Below are 15726 nucleotides of genomic sequence, written 5' to 3'. Positions count from 1 at the left end.
TATATATATATATTCTTTTTCATTATAGGTTATTACAAGCTCTTGAATATAGTTCCCTGTGCTGTACAGTAGGACCTTGTTTATCTATTCTGTATATACTAGTTTGTACTTGCTATTTCCAAACTCCTAATTTACCCCACCCCCATTCCCCTTTGGTAACCATAAGTTTGCTTTCTATGTCTGTAAGTCTTTGTGTTTTGTAAATAAGTTCATTTATGTCTTTCTTTAGATTCCACATATAAGGGATATCATATGATATTTGCGTTTCTCTGACTTCACTTAGGTTTGATGATCTCCAGGTCCATCCATGTTGCTGCCAATGGCATTATTTCATTCCTTTTTGTGGCTGAGTAGTATTCCAGTGTGTGTGTGTGTGCACACGCGCACACGCATACACATGCCACAACTTCTTTATCCAATGATCTGTCGATGGACATTTAGGTTGCTTCCATGTCTTGGCTATTGTGAATAGTGCTGCTATGAACATTGGGGTGCATGTTTGAATTGGAGTGTCCTCTAGATATATGTCCAGGAGTGGGATTGCTGGATCATAGGGTCACTATTTTTAGTTTTTTAAGGAATTTCCATCCTGTCCTCCATAGTGGCTGCACCAATTTGCAATCCCACCAGCAGTGTAGGAGGGTTACTTTTTCTCCACCCCTTTCCAGCTTTTATTATTTGTGGACTTTTTAATGATGGCCATTCTGACTGGTGTGAGGTGATACCTCATCGTACTTTTGATTTGCATTTCTCTGATAATTAGCGACATTGAGCATCTTTTCATGTGCCTGTTGGCCATCTGTGTGTCTTCACTGGGGAAATGTCTGTTGAGGTTGTCATCTTTATACGTAAGTATATATTTCCATAGCCAAGATCCTGGTCCTCATACTATTATGAATTCCGCTGCTTTAACTTAAACTCCGTTTCCATGTCTTCATGTTATTACTTTTAATAACAGTATCATTTTTTGAGCAGTGAATATACTGTGATTTGTTAATGACATACCTAAGTGGACTGTGATTTATGAGATTATTCCTCTGATCTTGGACATCTTAGAGTGTTTACAATTTGGGGCCATTGGAAGAGAAATATATAGTGAACATCTTTGTGCATTAATCTTTTAGCTTCTGTTGAATTATTCCCGTGGTGTAATTTCCCAAGAGGGAAATTGCTGTAGTTGAAGGCTGTAAGCATCTTCACAGTTCCAGTGACATAGGGCATATGGGGATATTTTTAAAATCAGTGTTCTCTCTGGTAGCATCTTGTGCCAGAAAAATGTCAGGAGAAAATAATACAAATGAACAATTAAAAAGATAATTTCCATGTTTAACTCATCTAGACATATGGAAATGAAAATACGGATGCGTGTCGATGGGTGGCTGGCTGCCTTGGAAGGCTCCAGCTCTTTATTACTGTCAGCTTGTCTTTCCCTGTGGGAAGCAGTCTCTTTCTAGCTGTCTCCGGCCTCTGGAGAAAAGGTACTCATGCCATCTGTTCACACCCCCACTTCAGTGTCCTGCACCTGCCTCACGCTTGTTTTGAGCAAAATGGTTAGATACCCATTGTGCCTCACCAAGTCCTTCCGTCCATCAACAGCATCATAGTTCCTCTCTGATCTGTGAAATAACCTAATGTCCACAGATTAACATGTGTATATCATGTGCACAACTGTGAATTTGAGGTTGGAATAGAAGAGGATTTTGAGGGGCTCTATTAGGGGATAATTAGACAGAGAAAGTACCAGACATCAGGAGTGGTCAGCTAACTATAGCTTATTGAGCACTTACCTCGGGCCAGGTGCTGTTCCAAACACTTGATGTGCATGAGTTTATTTAGTCCTCACCACGCCCCTACTGCATGGGCATATCATTACCCACATTGTGCCGATGAGGTGACTGAAGCCAAGAGATTGAGGATCTTGTCAAGGAACCCATGTGTGTTTGTTTGCTAGAGCTGCCATAACTAAGCACCACTGTGTGTCCCTCTGTATCCTCTCCTCTCCTACCAGGACCCCAGTCATTGGATTTAGGACCCATTCTCATCCAGGACGACCTCTCTTAATTTAATAACATCTGCAAAAACCCTATATCCAAGTAAGGCTCCGTCCTGCAGTTCTGAGAGGACATGAATTTAGGGGGACACTATTCAGTCTATGACACTATGGTCTTGGCCAGAGCCCCTCCCTGCGTTCTCAGACAGGGTAGAGAAAAGGGGAAGAAGGCAGAAGCCCAGGTAGGACCATGTTTTGCCCAGGTGGCTTTGAGAGAGAGACAGGACAGGTGACAATTCCCTTGGGCCTTCGAGATGGCTGCATGGTGGGGACTGAGTGGAGCTCTGTGAGAGAGATGGGGTTGCCTGGTACAGCCAGACTGTTTCAGCATGAAATGATCCTGCCTGGAGCCAATCAGCTTTGGCTACTCAACTGGAGAGGGTAGGTTTGGGGTTAGGGACCCGTCACGCTTGAGTAGCTTGAGTAAAGATTCTGTAGAATATTTGCCTTCTCAAGCAGCCAAGTTATTCCTTATACCACGTTTCTGAAGCTGTAGGGGAACCCCGGAGGCAGACATAAATGTCTCCGGTCGTAAAATCAGACTTGGAGCACTAGCCACAGGGAAGAAAGTATTTTGGCATATTATCTGCATCACTGCAAAATAAATTTTAAGCGTTCCAAGGAAACTGCAGGGGAGAGTGTAGCAATTCTCCAGCAGGCAAGGAAAGGTAAATGAAAATTAACTGTACAATGCCCATAATTACTCATTCGAGGTGTGTGGAATGTAATTAACACGATCCGGACTGCTGTGCTGTCTCTAGTTTTATGTAGGTGAACATAAAAGGTAATTTATAAGGGCTTTCCTAGGATAGCCGCCAGTTTAATTCCTTAAACTGTGCGTTTCCGCAGGCTCTTAGGTTTCTCAACAATAAAATTCAGCCACTGCTGTAAGGGTTTTTGGGAACAGAATTTGTGCTGAGGTTTGGGGCGGGGGCTGCTCTTCCTTCACCCGAGATGCTCAGTCCACTCCACTGTTAGACTAGCCCGAAGGTGCCAATTCCTGTAAATTCTCTGTTAATGTGTTTTCATGCAATTGAGTGTGAAAGTTGTATACAAAAGAAGCTTCTAAAAAACTTAAAGTTACAGATCTAGCAAGCTAGCCTTTAAAGTTGAGACTCTTACACTTTGACTTATAAATCTAGTAAATTTCTACAGTTATATTTATGTACACTGATCAATAGTTGACCCTTGAACCAACTTAACCTCCTTTTAACATTTTAAATTGCATTTAAAATGTCTTATATTTAATTTCTTTTTTGAGTACTTCACATGTCTGATTAACAAGTACTTTAATGTAAGTCAAATACTTCAAGCTTAGATACCTAAAGTTTCTGAAATGCTCCAACATTATATGTAAACTTAGAAGGTTTCAACTTAAAATCTCGAGTCACATAAATTATTTAGTTGAATTCTTCATATTGGTATGGCAAGGTAGATCCTTCTACTCAACTAGGTTAGCATCTTGAAAAGATTAATCTTACGGGTTTTTAAAAAAATTTATGTACTTATTTTTTAAAATAGCCTTAATGAAATATAATTTATATATAAAATTCCCTTATTTTAAGTGTAGAAGTCAGTGAGTTTCAGAGCTCTACAACCATCATCACAATCTAACTTTAGAGCATTTCCATCGTCCTGAAAAGAATTTCTGTGTCTGTTTATTGTTCCTCGCCACTCCCACTCCCAGCCTTAGAAAACCACTAGCCTGTTTTCTGTGTCTATATATTTGTCTGTTTTGGACATTTTTGGTACTTAATTTGAAATCATACTAGGTTTGTAAGAAAACAATTTTGACATCTCGAACAATGTTGGGGTCCCCTTCTCCAGCAATTTTTTGGGTTTCTCCCTCATTGGCTTGAGGTTTCTTTGTGAGCCAACCCTTGGCAGGGGAGTTGAGTTCCGCCTCCGACTGGGGGGGGGGGGGGGAGGGCTCTCTCACAGCCCATGACCCAGACTCAAGTCACTTACTACCTAATTCAGATGTCTCTCCATGGACGACCAAACCCCACCAAGTGGCTTCATTCCATTCAGATTCCTTGCCTACCCACCAGGCTCCCTGCTCTAGTACCTACTTAAAGGGAGAGCTGACTGAAGACTTCTCGTGGTGGTGTCTGGCTCGAGGCCACCATCTGGTTCTGAGGTCATACCCTGTGACCACCTACCATCTTCACAGCGCCCGCTTGGAGGCCCTCAGCCAACGCACTCATCCTGCTGCCTCTTGGCCCTTCTCAGGTTCACATTCCAGGCACCAGCAAGACGGCTTAGAAAGCAAAACCCCAGCAGGGATTCAACACTCGTGTTCATAGCAGCGTTATTCACCATAGCCAAAAGGTGGAGCCAACCCAAGTGTCCATCAACAGATGATGGATAAACAAAATGTAGACAGATGTACAGTGGAATAGCACTCAGCCTTTGAAAGAGATTCTGACACATGATCCACCATGTATGAACCTTGAAGACATCATGCTCAATGTAATAATCCAGACACAAAAGGACAAACATTGTATGATTCCACTTATATGAAGTACCTAGAAGTGGTCACATTCATAGAAACAGAGGATAGGATGGTGGTCGCTGGAGGAAGGGTGAAAGGCAGGCAGGAGCTAGGTCATGGGGCCTCCTAGGCCATGGAAAGGACTGGGATTTTGTTCTAAGGTGGTGGGAGGATTTTGAGGTAGAGAGGATGCTGTTACCTGATTTATATTTGGAGAAGATTATTCTGGCCATTGACAGGGAATAGAGTAGGGAGGTCAAGGTGGCAGCAGGGGGGCCAATTAAGAGGATTTGTCCTAGTGCAGGTGGCAGTGATGGTACTTGAACTGTTGCAGAAAAATGTGTTACAGCTCAGTTGTGACAGCAACCTGGATCTGGGCGAGAGACCAAGCAGCACTCAGAGAGTTGGAGAACTCAGGTTTATTATCCCAGCAGGCCCAGAGGAGTTGACACTCCAAGCTCTGGACCTCCTCTGTAGGTTTACACAGGCCTTTTATAGGCTGCCAGTTTTACACTTTGCAACATCATATGCAAATAAAGTATAACAGAAGTTGACCAACCAGAAACAAGCTTTGTAGAAATAGACCAATCAGGGAGTGAGAGAAATAACCAATCAGGAGTGAGCTCCATGCAAATGAAGTACTACAAATGGACCAATCAGAAGTTAGGGAAGTGGACCAATCAGAAGTGAAGGAAATAACCAATCAGAAATGAGCTCAGGGAACCAATAGAATTTTAGGTGTAAGTTAGCCGCTTTAGAGGCAAAAAGTGAGATAGAGGCTCTGGGCGAGGGAATCGCACGGTGCTGGGAGGAGAGCAGTGGCCCTGCCTGGGGGTCCTGCCAGTCTTTTTATGGGGCTTCCCGCCTCAGGACCTGGTGGTGAGGAGCTGATGGCAGGGAGAGGGATGATGGCGGGTGAGGGAGGGGAATTAAGAATGACTCCTGGCGTCTGGTCTGCCCAGCCGGGTGCATAGGGGTGGTGTCTGCTATGGTGGGAAACACTGGGGAGGGAATTTTAGGAATGGAAGTCATGAATTCTCTTTATCAGTGTTTAATGTGTTCGGCTCATTTGCAACCTCAAGTGGAACCTCAGCCTCAAGGCACTCTTATCCCTGACCTGACTCTCAAGGTATCTAAGTCAGGGAGTTTTTGGAGGGGAGGGTATATAGCTCAGTGGTAGAGCATGTGCTTAGCATGCATGAGGTCCTGAGTTCAACCCCCAGTACCTCCACTTAAAAAAAGAAAAGGGAAAAAAAAGGAGAGTGGTGGTACCAAGGGTGATGCTGAACTCAAAAGAATGTGAGAAATCTTTGAAGGCGGCAGAGTTGCCCACTCTGAGATTTCCTCACCCAATTCCCTCCTGATGGAATTTGAGGCCAGAGCCCTGGGTGACTGAGACAAGAGGGTTTTGATCTGAGAACTACCCCCATGGCCCTTGCTAGCAGGGGAGGTCTCCTGCCCTGCTTCCATACAGGGAGGGAAGGCATCCCCATTTATTACTATCATTATTACTGTTATTTGTAGATGGTATCTTTCCATACAAAAAACCATGTAGTCTCAAGCAGGATGGCCACCTGTGGTGGCAGATTGTAAACAGAGGAGGAAACTGATGGGACATCTGTTTGTTTCACAGCCAAGTGTTGTTTTTTCTTTCGTAGCCTCTCCTGGCCCCATACTCTTCTCTCCCTCCTTCCCCCAAACCTGCTTAACTCTCACTTGGCTCCTCTGCCCCCACCCTTGCCCCTTCTACCCTGCCCTTCTCCAGGGCTATTTTAACGTGTGGTTGTCCAGAGAGACCTCCTGCTGCCCTGTGCTTAGAAATTAGGAATTCTGAGTCAGAAGGGACTTAGAGATCACCTGGCTTTACCTTTTAACCTGACCAGGGAGAATTCTGAGGTCCAGGGAAACCATGTTCAAAGGGAGGCTCTTTGCATGGCGGCAGAGCTTACGGGTAGGATCCAGGCCCGGGACTTTTCTCATGGACACTTTTGGGGGCCAGGTCCCAGGCTAGTTTACATTTTCATTTAATCCCCCCACCCAGGATTTAGACAGTTTAACATTGAGTTTCAGAGATGAGGACATTGACCCAACATCCCAAGACTAAACCAGAATTTGAATCCAGTTCTGGTTGACACCCACTCTCCAACCTTCTTATTCCAAAGAGTGCTGTCGGGTGATGCAATTGTCCTGGATTGCCTGGGACTTTCCTGGTTTTAGCACCAGAAGTCCTGAGTTCCAGGAATGTCCTCAGTCCTGGACAAACTAAGACAGTTGGTCACTCTAGCCTCAGTTCTGTGACCTCTGAAGAGGATGGGGAAGAACTGTGACATAGTGACTTTCAGGGCAGGCTGTGGGCCCTGCAGCTAAAAGCAGAATGACCCGTCCTGATGGAAGTAACCCTCTGAGGGAGCTGGGTATCACTCACCCTTGTTCTGACTCGATGAGACTGACTCAGTCACTGTCCTGTTCCAACGTCCTTTTGACAGATGGGCTGGACTGGACTGCACCGGGGCACCAGCAAGAATTAGTGCCTTGGGAGTAGACATCTCTGTAACTGCATTGGTGCTCTGCACTCAGGGCGTGGGGTGGAGGAGGAGTTATGCCTGGGCTGTTAGCAAATTAGGAGATTTGGAAACAGTCCAAGGTCCACTGGGTGTCAGAGCTGTTTTGCTAGCAGGAGGAAGGCATACCCTTTTGGACTTGGGTGATTTAGGAGAGAAGTGCCTCACTTTGAGTGTCGAGGGATGTGAGAGCACTGATTTTTGCGGTGGGAGCTCTAAGTGTAAAAGCATCTCTTCCTGCCTTTAGCTAAAGCATAAGGTGGTTCTGGAAACAGAAGGTTGAAATTGGCTACTTGCTCTGCCATTTGCTGGGGGGTGTGATTTTGGGCAAGTTATTTAATCCCTCTGGGTTTCCCTTTCCTTGATTGTAAAATGGGAATAAGTGATATTATTTAGTATTTCTAATTTATGGGGTTCTCATGAGAATTGAATGAAGCAATGTGAGAAAAGGGCTTAGCATCAGGTCAGGCATCAGGCACTTGCTGAATTCTCAATAAATGGTCATTCTCATGATGACTGTTACTGACTATTGCTGTATTTCATAAGACCTGAGTTCCGGCCCTGCCTCTGCTGCCAGCTACTCTGGAGACCTAGTGCTTAAGTTCTCTTGAGTTTCTTCTGTAAATGGGAGGAGCTAGACTGTAATCCCTGAGAATTCTAATGTCTTTGGTTTTACAAAATGCATCAAAAGCGAGTTTCCACCCTGGATCCTGCAGCATTTCAGTTTTGTGTCTTTAGATCTGAATTAACAATCCTGCAGTTCCTTCTGCCCCAGCCACACTGGCAGGGTTGCAGGGAGCCGCTCAGGGAGTGAGACAGGCTTCACTCCTTTGTCGCTAGCTGACTTTCTGTCACCTGTTCTCGACTGACTGGAGGGGGAGTGTCCACTTAAAAACACGCTCTTCATCGTAACATGAAGCAACAAATACCAGTGGATTGATTTTAATTTTAATTTTATTTATGTATGTTGGCATAGTGACGGTTCCTGGCTTACGATGATTTGACCTATGATTTTTCAACTTTACGATGTGGTTGAAACCAGTTCACATTCAGTGGAAACCATACTTTGAATTCTGATCTTTTCCCAGGCTAGTGGTATGTGATACGATGCTCTCTGGTGATGCTGGGAGCAGCGGGGGCCACAGCTCCCAGTCAGCATGCGATCACCAGGGTAACCCACCAATACACAAACACCCATCCTGTACCCAGACACCATTCCGGCTTTCACTATCAGTATAAATTACATGAGATATTAAACACTTCATTATAAAATAGGCTTTGTATTAGATGATTTTGCCCAACTCTAGGCTAATATCAGCATTCTGAGCATGTTTAAGTAGGCTAGGCTAAGTGATGATGGTAGGTTAGGTGTATTAAATGCATTTTCGACTTAATGATATTTTCAATTCATGATGGGTTTTTCAGGACATAACCCCATTGGAAGTCAAGGAAGATCTGTATACACAACTGTTTCTGGGTCCAAGAAATCATACTGTGAATTGGACCAATGAGATTCTTACAAAATGGTCTTGCAGTTTATTGATTTTCTTACTGGAAAATCTAACTGGTTCTTATCTTGCGCAGGAAAGAATTCAGGAGTGAACCATAGTAAAGCGAAAGCAAATTTAGAGAGATCACGTTCCATAGACAGAATGCCGTCCATCTCAGAGGGATCAGCGGCCCGAGGTGTGGGAGTGGTTAGTTTTTAATGGGCTGGGTAATTTCATATGCCAATGAGTAGGAGTAGGAGGATTATTCCAGCTGGTTTGGGGAAGAGGCAGGGGTTTCCAGGAATTGGGCCTCTGCCCACTTTTTGGTCTTTTCTGGTCAGCCTGGGAACCGTCATGGCATCTGTGGGCGTGTCATTTAGCATGCTAATATAGTACAATGAGCGTATAATGAGGCTCAGAGTCTATTGGAAGCCAAATCTTCTGCCATCTTGGACCTCATTGGTTCTAACCAGTTTATGTTGTATCTTCAACAGCTGTGTCATGCTTTTAATGGTTGTGCCCTACCCTCTTCCCTCCTGTCTCGATCTGAGTTTAGAAGGGAGAAAACAAGTGTTGTAGCTAAATAAAACTCGTGGTGGTGGGCACACAGCGGAAGGCCACCTTTAAATGTCCTCAGGGATTCCTCTCTTAGGGGTTTTGATCATCAGACCTTTCATTTTCAAAGGAAAAAAATAACAGCAGCCTGATGCCCCTGGCAGTTTCCTTTATACATAGTAGGAAACAATCTGTCTGATGGGTGTAAAGGGAGCCTTGAACCTGGATCATTCATGAACCTCTGAGTACCTACTGTGTGCCAAGCACCAGAGAAACGACATGAATAAGTGGGAGAGGGTCTTTACCCCCCTTACCTAATGTCTGGTGTATCCTAGGTGCTTAATAAAATCTTGTCGAGTAAGAAAATGAATACAGGGAAAAACTAATAGTTAATAGTTTGGCCATCACATCACATCATTTTGACTACTCCTATAATACTGGGTTACATTTTAAATTGGTCCTAGAAGTGGCCAGCCAGTCAGGTCTTGGGCCAGGAGGAAGCTATTGAAATGTTTGAACCTGGCACTGGACATCAGTCCAGCAGGGTGGCCGAGAGCATGGACTGCCCATGTTGGAATCCTGTCTTCACCTCTTCCTAGTCACAAGACCTAGACAAGTTCTCTAACCTTGCTGGGCCACAGTGTTCCTATCTGTGAGGTGGGGACAGTAGTGGTGTCCATCCTGTAAGGTTGTTGTGTGAGTTAAGGCATGAACTGCTTGGCACACCGTGGATGTTCTCGAAACGTCAGCTGCCACCCTCTGTGTGTGTTGGTCACTCAGCCTCCTCTGCTGCAGTAGACATGACCAGGATAAATATACTCGCATGTATCACTGCTGGTCCTTCCTTCGCCTCCCACGTACACAGTAGGTCCTCATTGTTATCATTTGGGTGTGAAAGAGCCCAGGAATCAGGTTTGAGCCTCAGCTTGGCAACTTCCCCACCACATGGCCTTGACCTTGGTCAAGTTCCTGAGGTTAAGGGAGGCTCAGAGAGGTTATCTGTAAAATGCAGGTCCTTTCCTCACCGTATGAAGGATTACGGTCAACCAAGTGCCTGGCCCACAAGGTGCGCGCCTTAAATGGTGGAATTGTTATCGTCCCCATAAAAAGCACACAAGGCCCCTTGGCTTTTGTGGCCTGGGGTGCCGAAGTTGGGTCACCGGGCGCCAGTGAAGTCATGGGCAGGCCTGCAGGCAGCAGTGGGGGCGGACGGCCTTGGGAAAGGGCCCATGTTGCAGGCCCCACACGGCCAAAGCATTTTAAAGGCCTCGTATTAGAAACATAAACCAATGAAATAATACGGCCCCCATAAAAGCTGACTTTTAATGGGTTGTGTGGTGGGGTTTTCTCCGTGGCGGTCCTGTAGCCACAGGTCTTGGGGAGACTGTCTGCCGCCATGGGGAGAATTTAACCTTGCACGGGGTGGGCATGACTTTACAGGTTTTATGGCTGTTTTTTCTCCTCCAGAGTGTTGCTATGTCATTGTGCACCAAGGGCAACCTGCATACATTTAACAGTTTACCTGGTTTGGGGTGGAAATGAAAAATGAAGTAATAAATTAAAGAAAAACACAACGTGGATTTTACCCCCCTCTTCTCGAGGCAACCATGGAGGAACAAAGAACCAGTGTTTCCCCGGACCACTTAATCAAATTCTAATGGCTTTTATGTGTGGACACTTGCCTGCAGGTTCCCCCCTCCCCAGAGGGGGCTACAGGGCATGTCGGGTGTGTTTGGGGCTTGTACTGCCGACCCGAGGGCAGGGGTCAGCAAACTACAGCCCAGGGGCCATATCCGGCCCACCGCCTGTTTCTGTGAAACGCTTGGAAAAAAATCAAAAGAAGATCTCCTAACATGTGGGAATTACATAGACTTCGGATTTCTGTGTCCAGAAGTGGAGGTGTTTTGGCACGCGGCCCCGCCCGTTCATTCCTGTGCCGTCTGGGGCGGCTTCTGCATGGCCCCAGCCAGACTGAGGAGTTCCCATATGCTGTATTATTCAAAGCCAAGTGCTCGCTCGCCCTTCATGGGTACGGTTGGCCGACCCCGCTCTAGGAAGTAAAGGAGAGGAGAGAAGACGGCTTCAAGTTTCTTGGAACTGATGATCACTCTCAGGGTTCCTATGGGGCTCAGAGGGACAAGTCAAAGGAGAACTGCATGAGAAGGAGCCTGGAGACCTTCCAGAAGTAATCGGCTACTTGTGGAGATGGCTTTCCTGGCTTTTCTGACCGCAGATTGGCTTCTGAGCAGAGGGGCCTGCGATAGCCCCCTCCCGTCAGCCCTCTTCGGCTGCCTGGCTTTCCTGTCAGAGAATCCCAAAGCCTGGCTTGAGGTCTGGTAACTTCTCATCAGCTCCCTTGATGTCTCAAAAATAGAGACATTCGCACTTTCCCTCCCAGGAGGCAGGTACTTTTTGTCCTAAGTGATGTGTAAAGCTAGTTTATAATCTCCAGTAGCTTCAGAAATTTATAACAAACACTTTTTGGCCAGTGCAGAGAATAATAACTCATTTAATCTTCACAACCAACCCAGGGAGGGAGCTCCTTTTCTCACTTTCATTTTACAGGTGAAGAAACAGAGGCACAGAAAGGTTAGGTATCTTGCCTAATAAGGTTGCACAGCAGGTATGAGGTGGAGTCAAGATCCAAACGCGGGCTGCCCGCCCTGCTGCCAATACACAGGGCTGAACTCTTTTGACCCGTGCACGGGTCTGCTTTCCTTGTTCTGCTTGTGCCCCGCCCTGTTATTCCACAGGAAAACGGCCTCCTGCATGGGAAGAAAGCACTTGTTACTTCGTTAATTCATCCCTCCCTCCTCCGTCCTTCCCTCCCTCCCTCTGTCCCTTCGACAAATAATTATCAAGCAGGTGACTATGTGTTAGACACTGTGTGAGGGACTGCATGAATTGAAGGTGTTTTGTGAACAAGAAGAATGAAAAAAGAGTCTTTCCTTTTAAAAACGGTTCTTGGTGTCCTCAGTGCTGTTGGGTTTTTGAGACGTTTGCTTAATTCCCCCTCTTTTATTAATTGTAAGAGCTCTCTCTGTCAGTCTAGAACCATACACCCTCATCCTGTCTGCCTTAACCTAATATTTTCATGAACAATAACCTATCTACAAGAGGCTTTGGGGAGGCCAGGCCTCTGACTTAGCCAGTGGGAAGGCCCTGCGCCATTTCCCCCCCTCAGCACCCTCAAAGGAGGCACTGGGGTGAACTCACCACCCAGCTCGGGGACCAGGAATAAGAGGTCATAACTGGTTGCTGAGGAGGAGGTGCAGAATTTTAAAAATAGCACCCAGCTTGGTGTTGGCAGAATTCACTCTCTGGGGACAACTTTTACCCTGTATCCTGTAAGTGGCTTCATTTGAGCGTTTCCAATGCCTGTCTTATTTTCTCAAGGATTTGCTGGGAAAAATTTTCAGCATGATTTATGTCCCTCTGGGTGTGGACAGGCCTGAATGTTGGGGAAGACACAGCGGCCCCGTGGTGCTGGACGAAGGAACAGCTCTGCCAGAAGCCCAGTCTCTCTCCCTTCCCCCTCCCCGTTTCTTCTCTCCTCCTCTGGGCCTTTTTCTGTGTCAGTTGGTAGACGCTGGTTGCCCATTTCTGATGAGCCTTCACTTTCTCTCCTCAGTCATGCGGAGGAGCCCCTTCGGTGTGGACATCTGCTGCCGGAAGGGGTCGCGAAGCCCCCTGCAGGAGCTGTACAGCCCGACCCAGGTAAGCCTTGCGACCTGCCTTGCTGCTCGGCTCTGTCTCCATGTGTCGGTTTCTTTGGAGTGGGGGATTACAGGGTGGGATTGGAAAACTCCAGAATTCAGTTCTTTTGGGGATTTGCTCGCCATTTTACCTTCCGTGGGTGCTGTCTCGGTCACCCTTCCTCTACGGAATGGCTCTGAAGTTCTAGTCAGAGATAGTTAGTATTAGAGGAATGGCTTGGTGGAGTGCTGGACTGAGCTTTCAGACCTGCCCAGGTTTTGGATCCCTGGGAGCCACACGGTCACAGGTGCCAGCAAGGGGGACTCTGAAATTACAGAGCCTGCCAGGCTGTGGGGTCTCCCCCTTGGTACCCCCAAAGAAGGCTCACATGGGGACGAACTCACTGCCCTGCTCCCACATCCAATTATCCGAGCCCAACGATGCCCCCAAGAGTCCTACCGCGCTGCACCAGTTTGACAAGAATCCCTCGTGGGGGGACTTTTTGCTACGTGACTGTCACGGTAAGTTCGGACTTGATGATGGAAAGAGTTCCTCTTTGAGCAAAGTAAGTTCCAACCAAGGCAAAATTGTCCTCTGTGGAAAGCTAGGAGCAAAGAGGTGACCTGGCTGTCATGGCGATGGCCTTGGTGATGTGTTTGGGTCTTGATGTGCGGACTCCAAGGGTGGTCCTTTTATGGGAACGTTAGTTAGCTCGTGATGCCAAGAACTGGTGAATGAACAACTCGTGGCCCATCAGCTGACCTTTGATAGCTGCTGACAAAGGGGAGAAAAATGTATTGCTTTAACTCTAATCTCAGAGTTTTGATTTGTATCAAATTCTTAATTTTATACTCCTGTGAGCAAGGTGATTGGTGGAGGAAGATAATGTTTGGTCCTCAAAAGTGCTGAATCCCCAGAAGTCTTGCAGAAGGATGAGCCTGAGAACTTTGTGATCCCACATCTCTTTCCTGTCTTTCACCCACACTCCCTTCTGGAAAAAAATGGACTCCTGTGTTTGTGCCAAAAAGGGTGGCCTAACCCTTTGAATTCACTTCCCTGTCAGCCCCACCACTTTGGAGCTCAGCACAATGAGGCCAGATTAGGCAGGTCATTGTAAACTCAGATTGCCTGAAGCCTCCTTTACTGGGCTCTCTGGTGACTCAGCAGGGAATTTGGATTTGAGTTTTGTCTGGTAATTATAGGAAAGTCTCCCAGCCTGTTCACACAGGGGTCCTAGGGAAGAGGCAGCACCAGCGTTGACGGAGGAGAGGGTTTCTGGTGAGCCATGGGGAAAACAGCGCGTGCTAGTGAGGTGCAAACCTTCTCTGTCTTTTAGTAGACATCCTCTGCTCTCAGATCACTTTCTCCTTCAAAACAAAACTGCTGAAGCACTCCTGCTTTCCTGAGGAAATTTTGTGGGCAACATATGGTGTCATGGGAAGAGCTATTTCTGAAGCCCCTCTGGGCAGGAAGTCCACAGACTGTCTGTGCTGGTCACTGTTGTATCTTTAGCCCTGGTCCCTAGCAGGTGCCCCCAAATATCTATGATTGAAAGCATGAAAGTCCAGGTTCAAACTCCTGCTTCACTGCCAGCTGCTTGTGCAACCTTGAATGTGTGGTGAATTCTCTTTAGGGGTCAGCTTTTGCATCTCCCTGGAATGTTGGGAGGAGGAAATAACTGACCTGTCGGGCTGTGTAAACATGATTCGTCATTATCGTGGTCATGAGAATGGCTTCAATATTGGAAGCCTTGCCTTTAGAATTTAGGCTGGGTTCAAAGCCTGGTGTCCTCATTTGCCAGCTACATTAGCGTGGGCAAGACCCTAAGCCGCCCTGAGGCTGCGTTCCTCCTTTATGTTCTAACAGTTCCTTCCTTGCAGTGCTGCACGAGAAGATGTGCTTTGCTCGGTGCCCTCTGTGAAATTTGTTCATTCCCAGACGCATTCATTCATTCACTCATTCATTTTTCTCTCCGCTATTACAAGTGCCCCACTGCGTGCTGCGTGTACCACGTGCTGGGCACAAAAGGGCCGGCAGGGCCTGTGTGGTTAGCCTTCTGCGTCTGATTCTCTTCATTATTCCAGGGTTGACTTGAGTAAGCTGCCTGGCAAGGGAGACCCTGCTTGGTCCATGTGTAACCCAATCAAAGGGCAGAGAACCTTCCTGGGAAGAGGTTATCTCTTCCATCCGGTGGTGTTGAGTGAGATGCTCACTGAGCAGGAGCCTCGGACCTGGGGGACTAGTTGGGGAGGTGGGGCTGTAGAGGCAGCTCTGGGAGCCATTTGTGTGGGCGTAGGTGGGTGAGTCACCACCCTTCTCCAGAACGTCATGGGCAAGCTGTCTGGCCCCTTTTGCTGGTAACCAGGAAAATGTTCCTGCAGGAAGATCTCCCCGTTTCCTCGGGATGTTGTCCCGGGATGTTTTTTCTTAGGCTGATTTCCTTTACAAGCTGCAATTATGTTCTCTTCCCACGCAAGTTCAGTCAGTGGTGCTGCTTGGAGAAACCATCTTGGTGATCTTTGGGGGTCGTTGCGGGCTGGGGAGTTCAAAGGACAGAAGGGAGCGAGCACCCTTGTTGAGTCGGGTTAGGTTTTGTGTCCACAAGACATTGACAAACAGTGTACCCAATCGGCCTTGGTTGTGGTTTCTCCCGTTCCCCTCGCAGCCAAGCTGTGGAAGCCGCTAAGCCTGGACTGATGTTATCACGGAGGCAGAGGGCAAACCTTGTAATTGCTAGAGTCCCAACTGCTCCCGGAGATGCCGTTTCCCCTTTTTCTGCTGACTGGTTATTTGGGTTTGATATGGCAGTGAAAGCAGGAACTGTTTATTTTAGATGATAAGAAACCAACATTACAGCAAGAGGGCACCATCTTGGTTGCT

At 46.8% G+C, this 15726-nt stretch overlaps 1 protein-coding gene across 4 annotated transcripts in view; it reads left to right on the top strand.

Moving 5' to 3' along the window:
* CHST11 (carbohydrate sulfotransferase 11) overlaps window positions 1-15726 on the top strand; it is a 245495-nt gene that overhangs the window by 101569 nt on the left and 128200 nt on the right. For all 4 annotated transcript variants that reach the window (XM_045506976.2, XM_045506977.2, XM_010970454.2 and 1 more), the window contains exon 2: window positions 12782-12867. In XM_045506976.2, coding sequence (XP_045362932.1) covers window positions 12782-12867 — 86 coding nt within the window. The remainder of the gene's footprint in view (window positions 1-12781; window positions 12868-15726) is intronic.

This window comes from Camelus bactrianus, chromosome 12 (assembly GCF_048773025.1).
Source record: "Camelus bactrianus isolate YW-2024 breed Bactrian camel chromosome 12, ASM4877302v1, whole genome shotgun sequence".
NCBI lineage: Eukaryota > Metazoa > Chordata > Mammalia > Artiodactyla > Camelidae > Camelus > Camelus bactrianus.
Note: the sequence above shows the minus strand (reverse complement) of the source record. Positions and strands in the feature narration are given on the sequence as shown.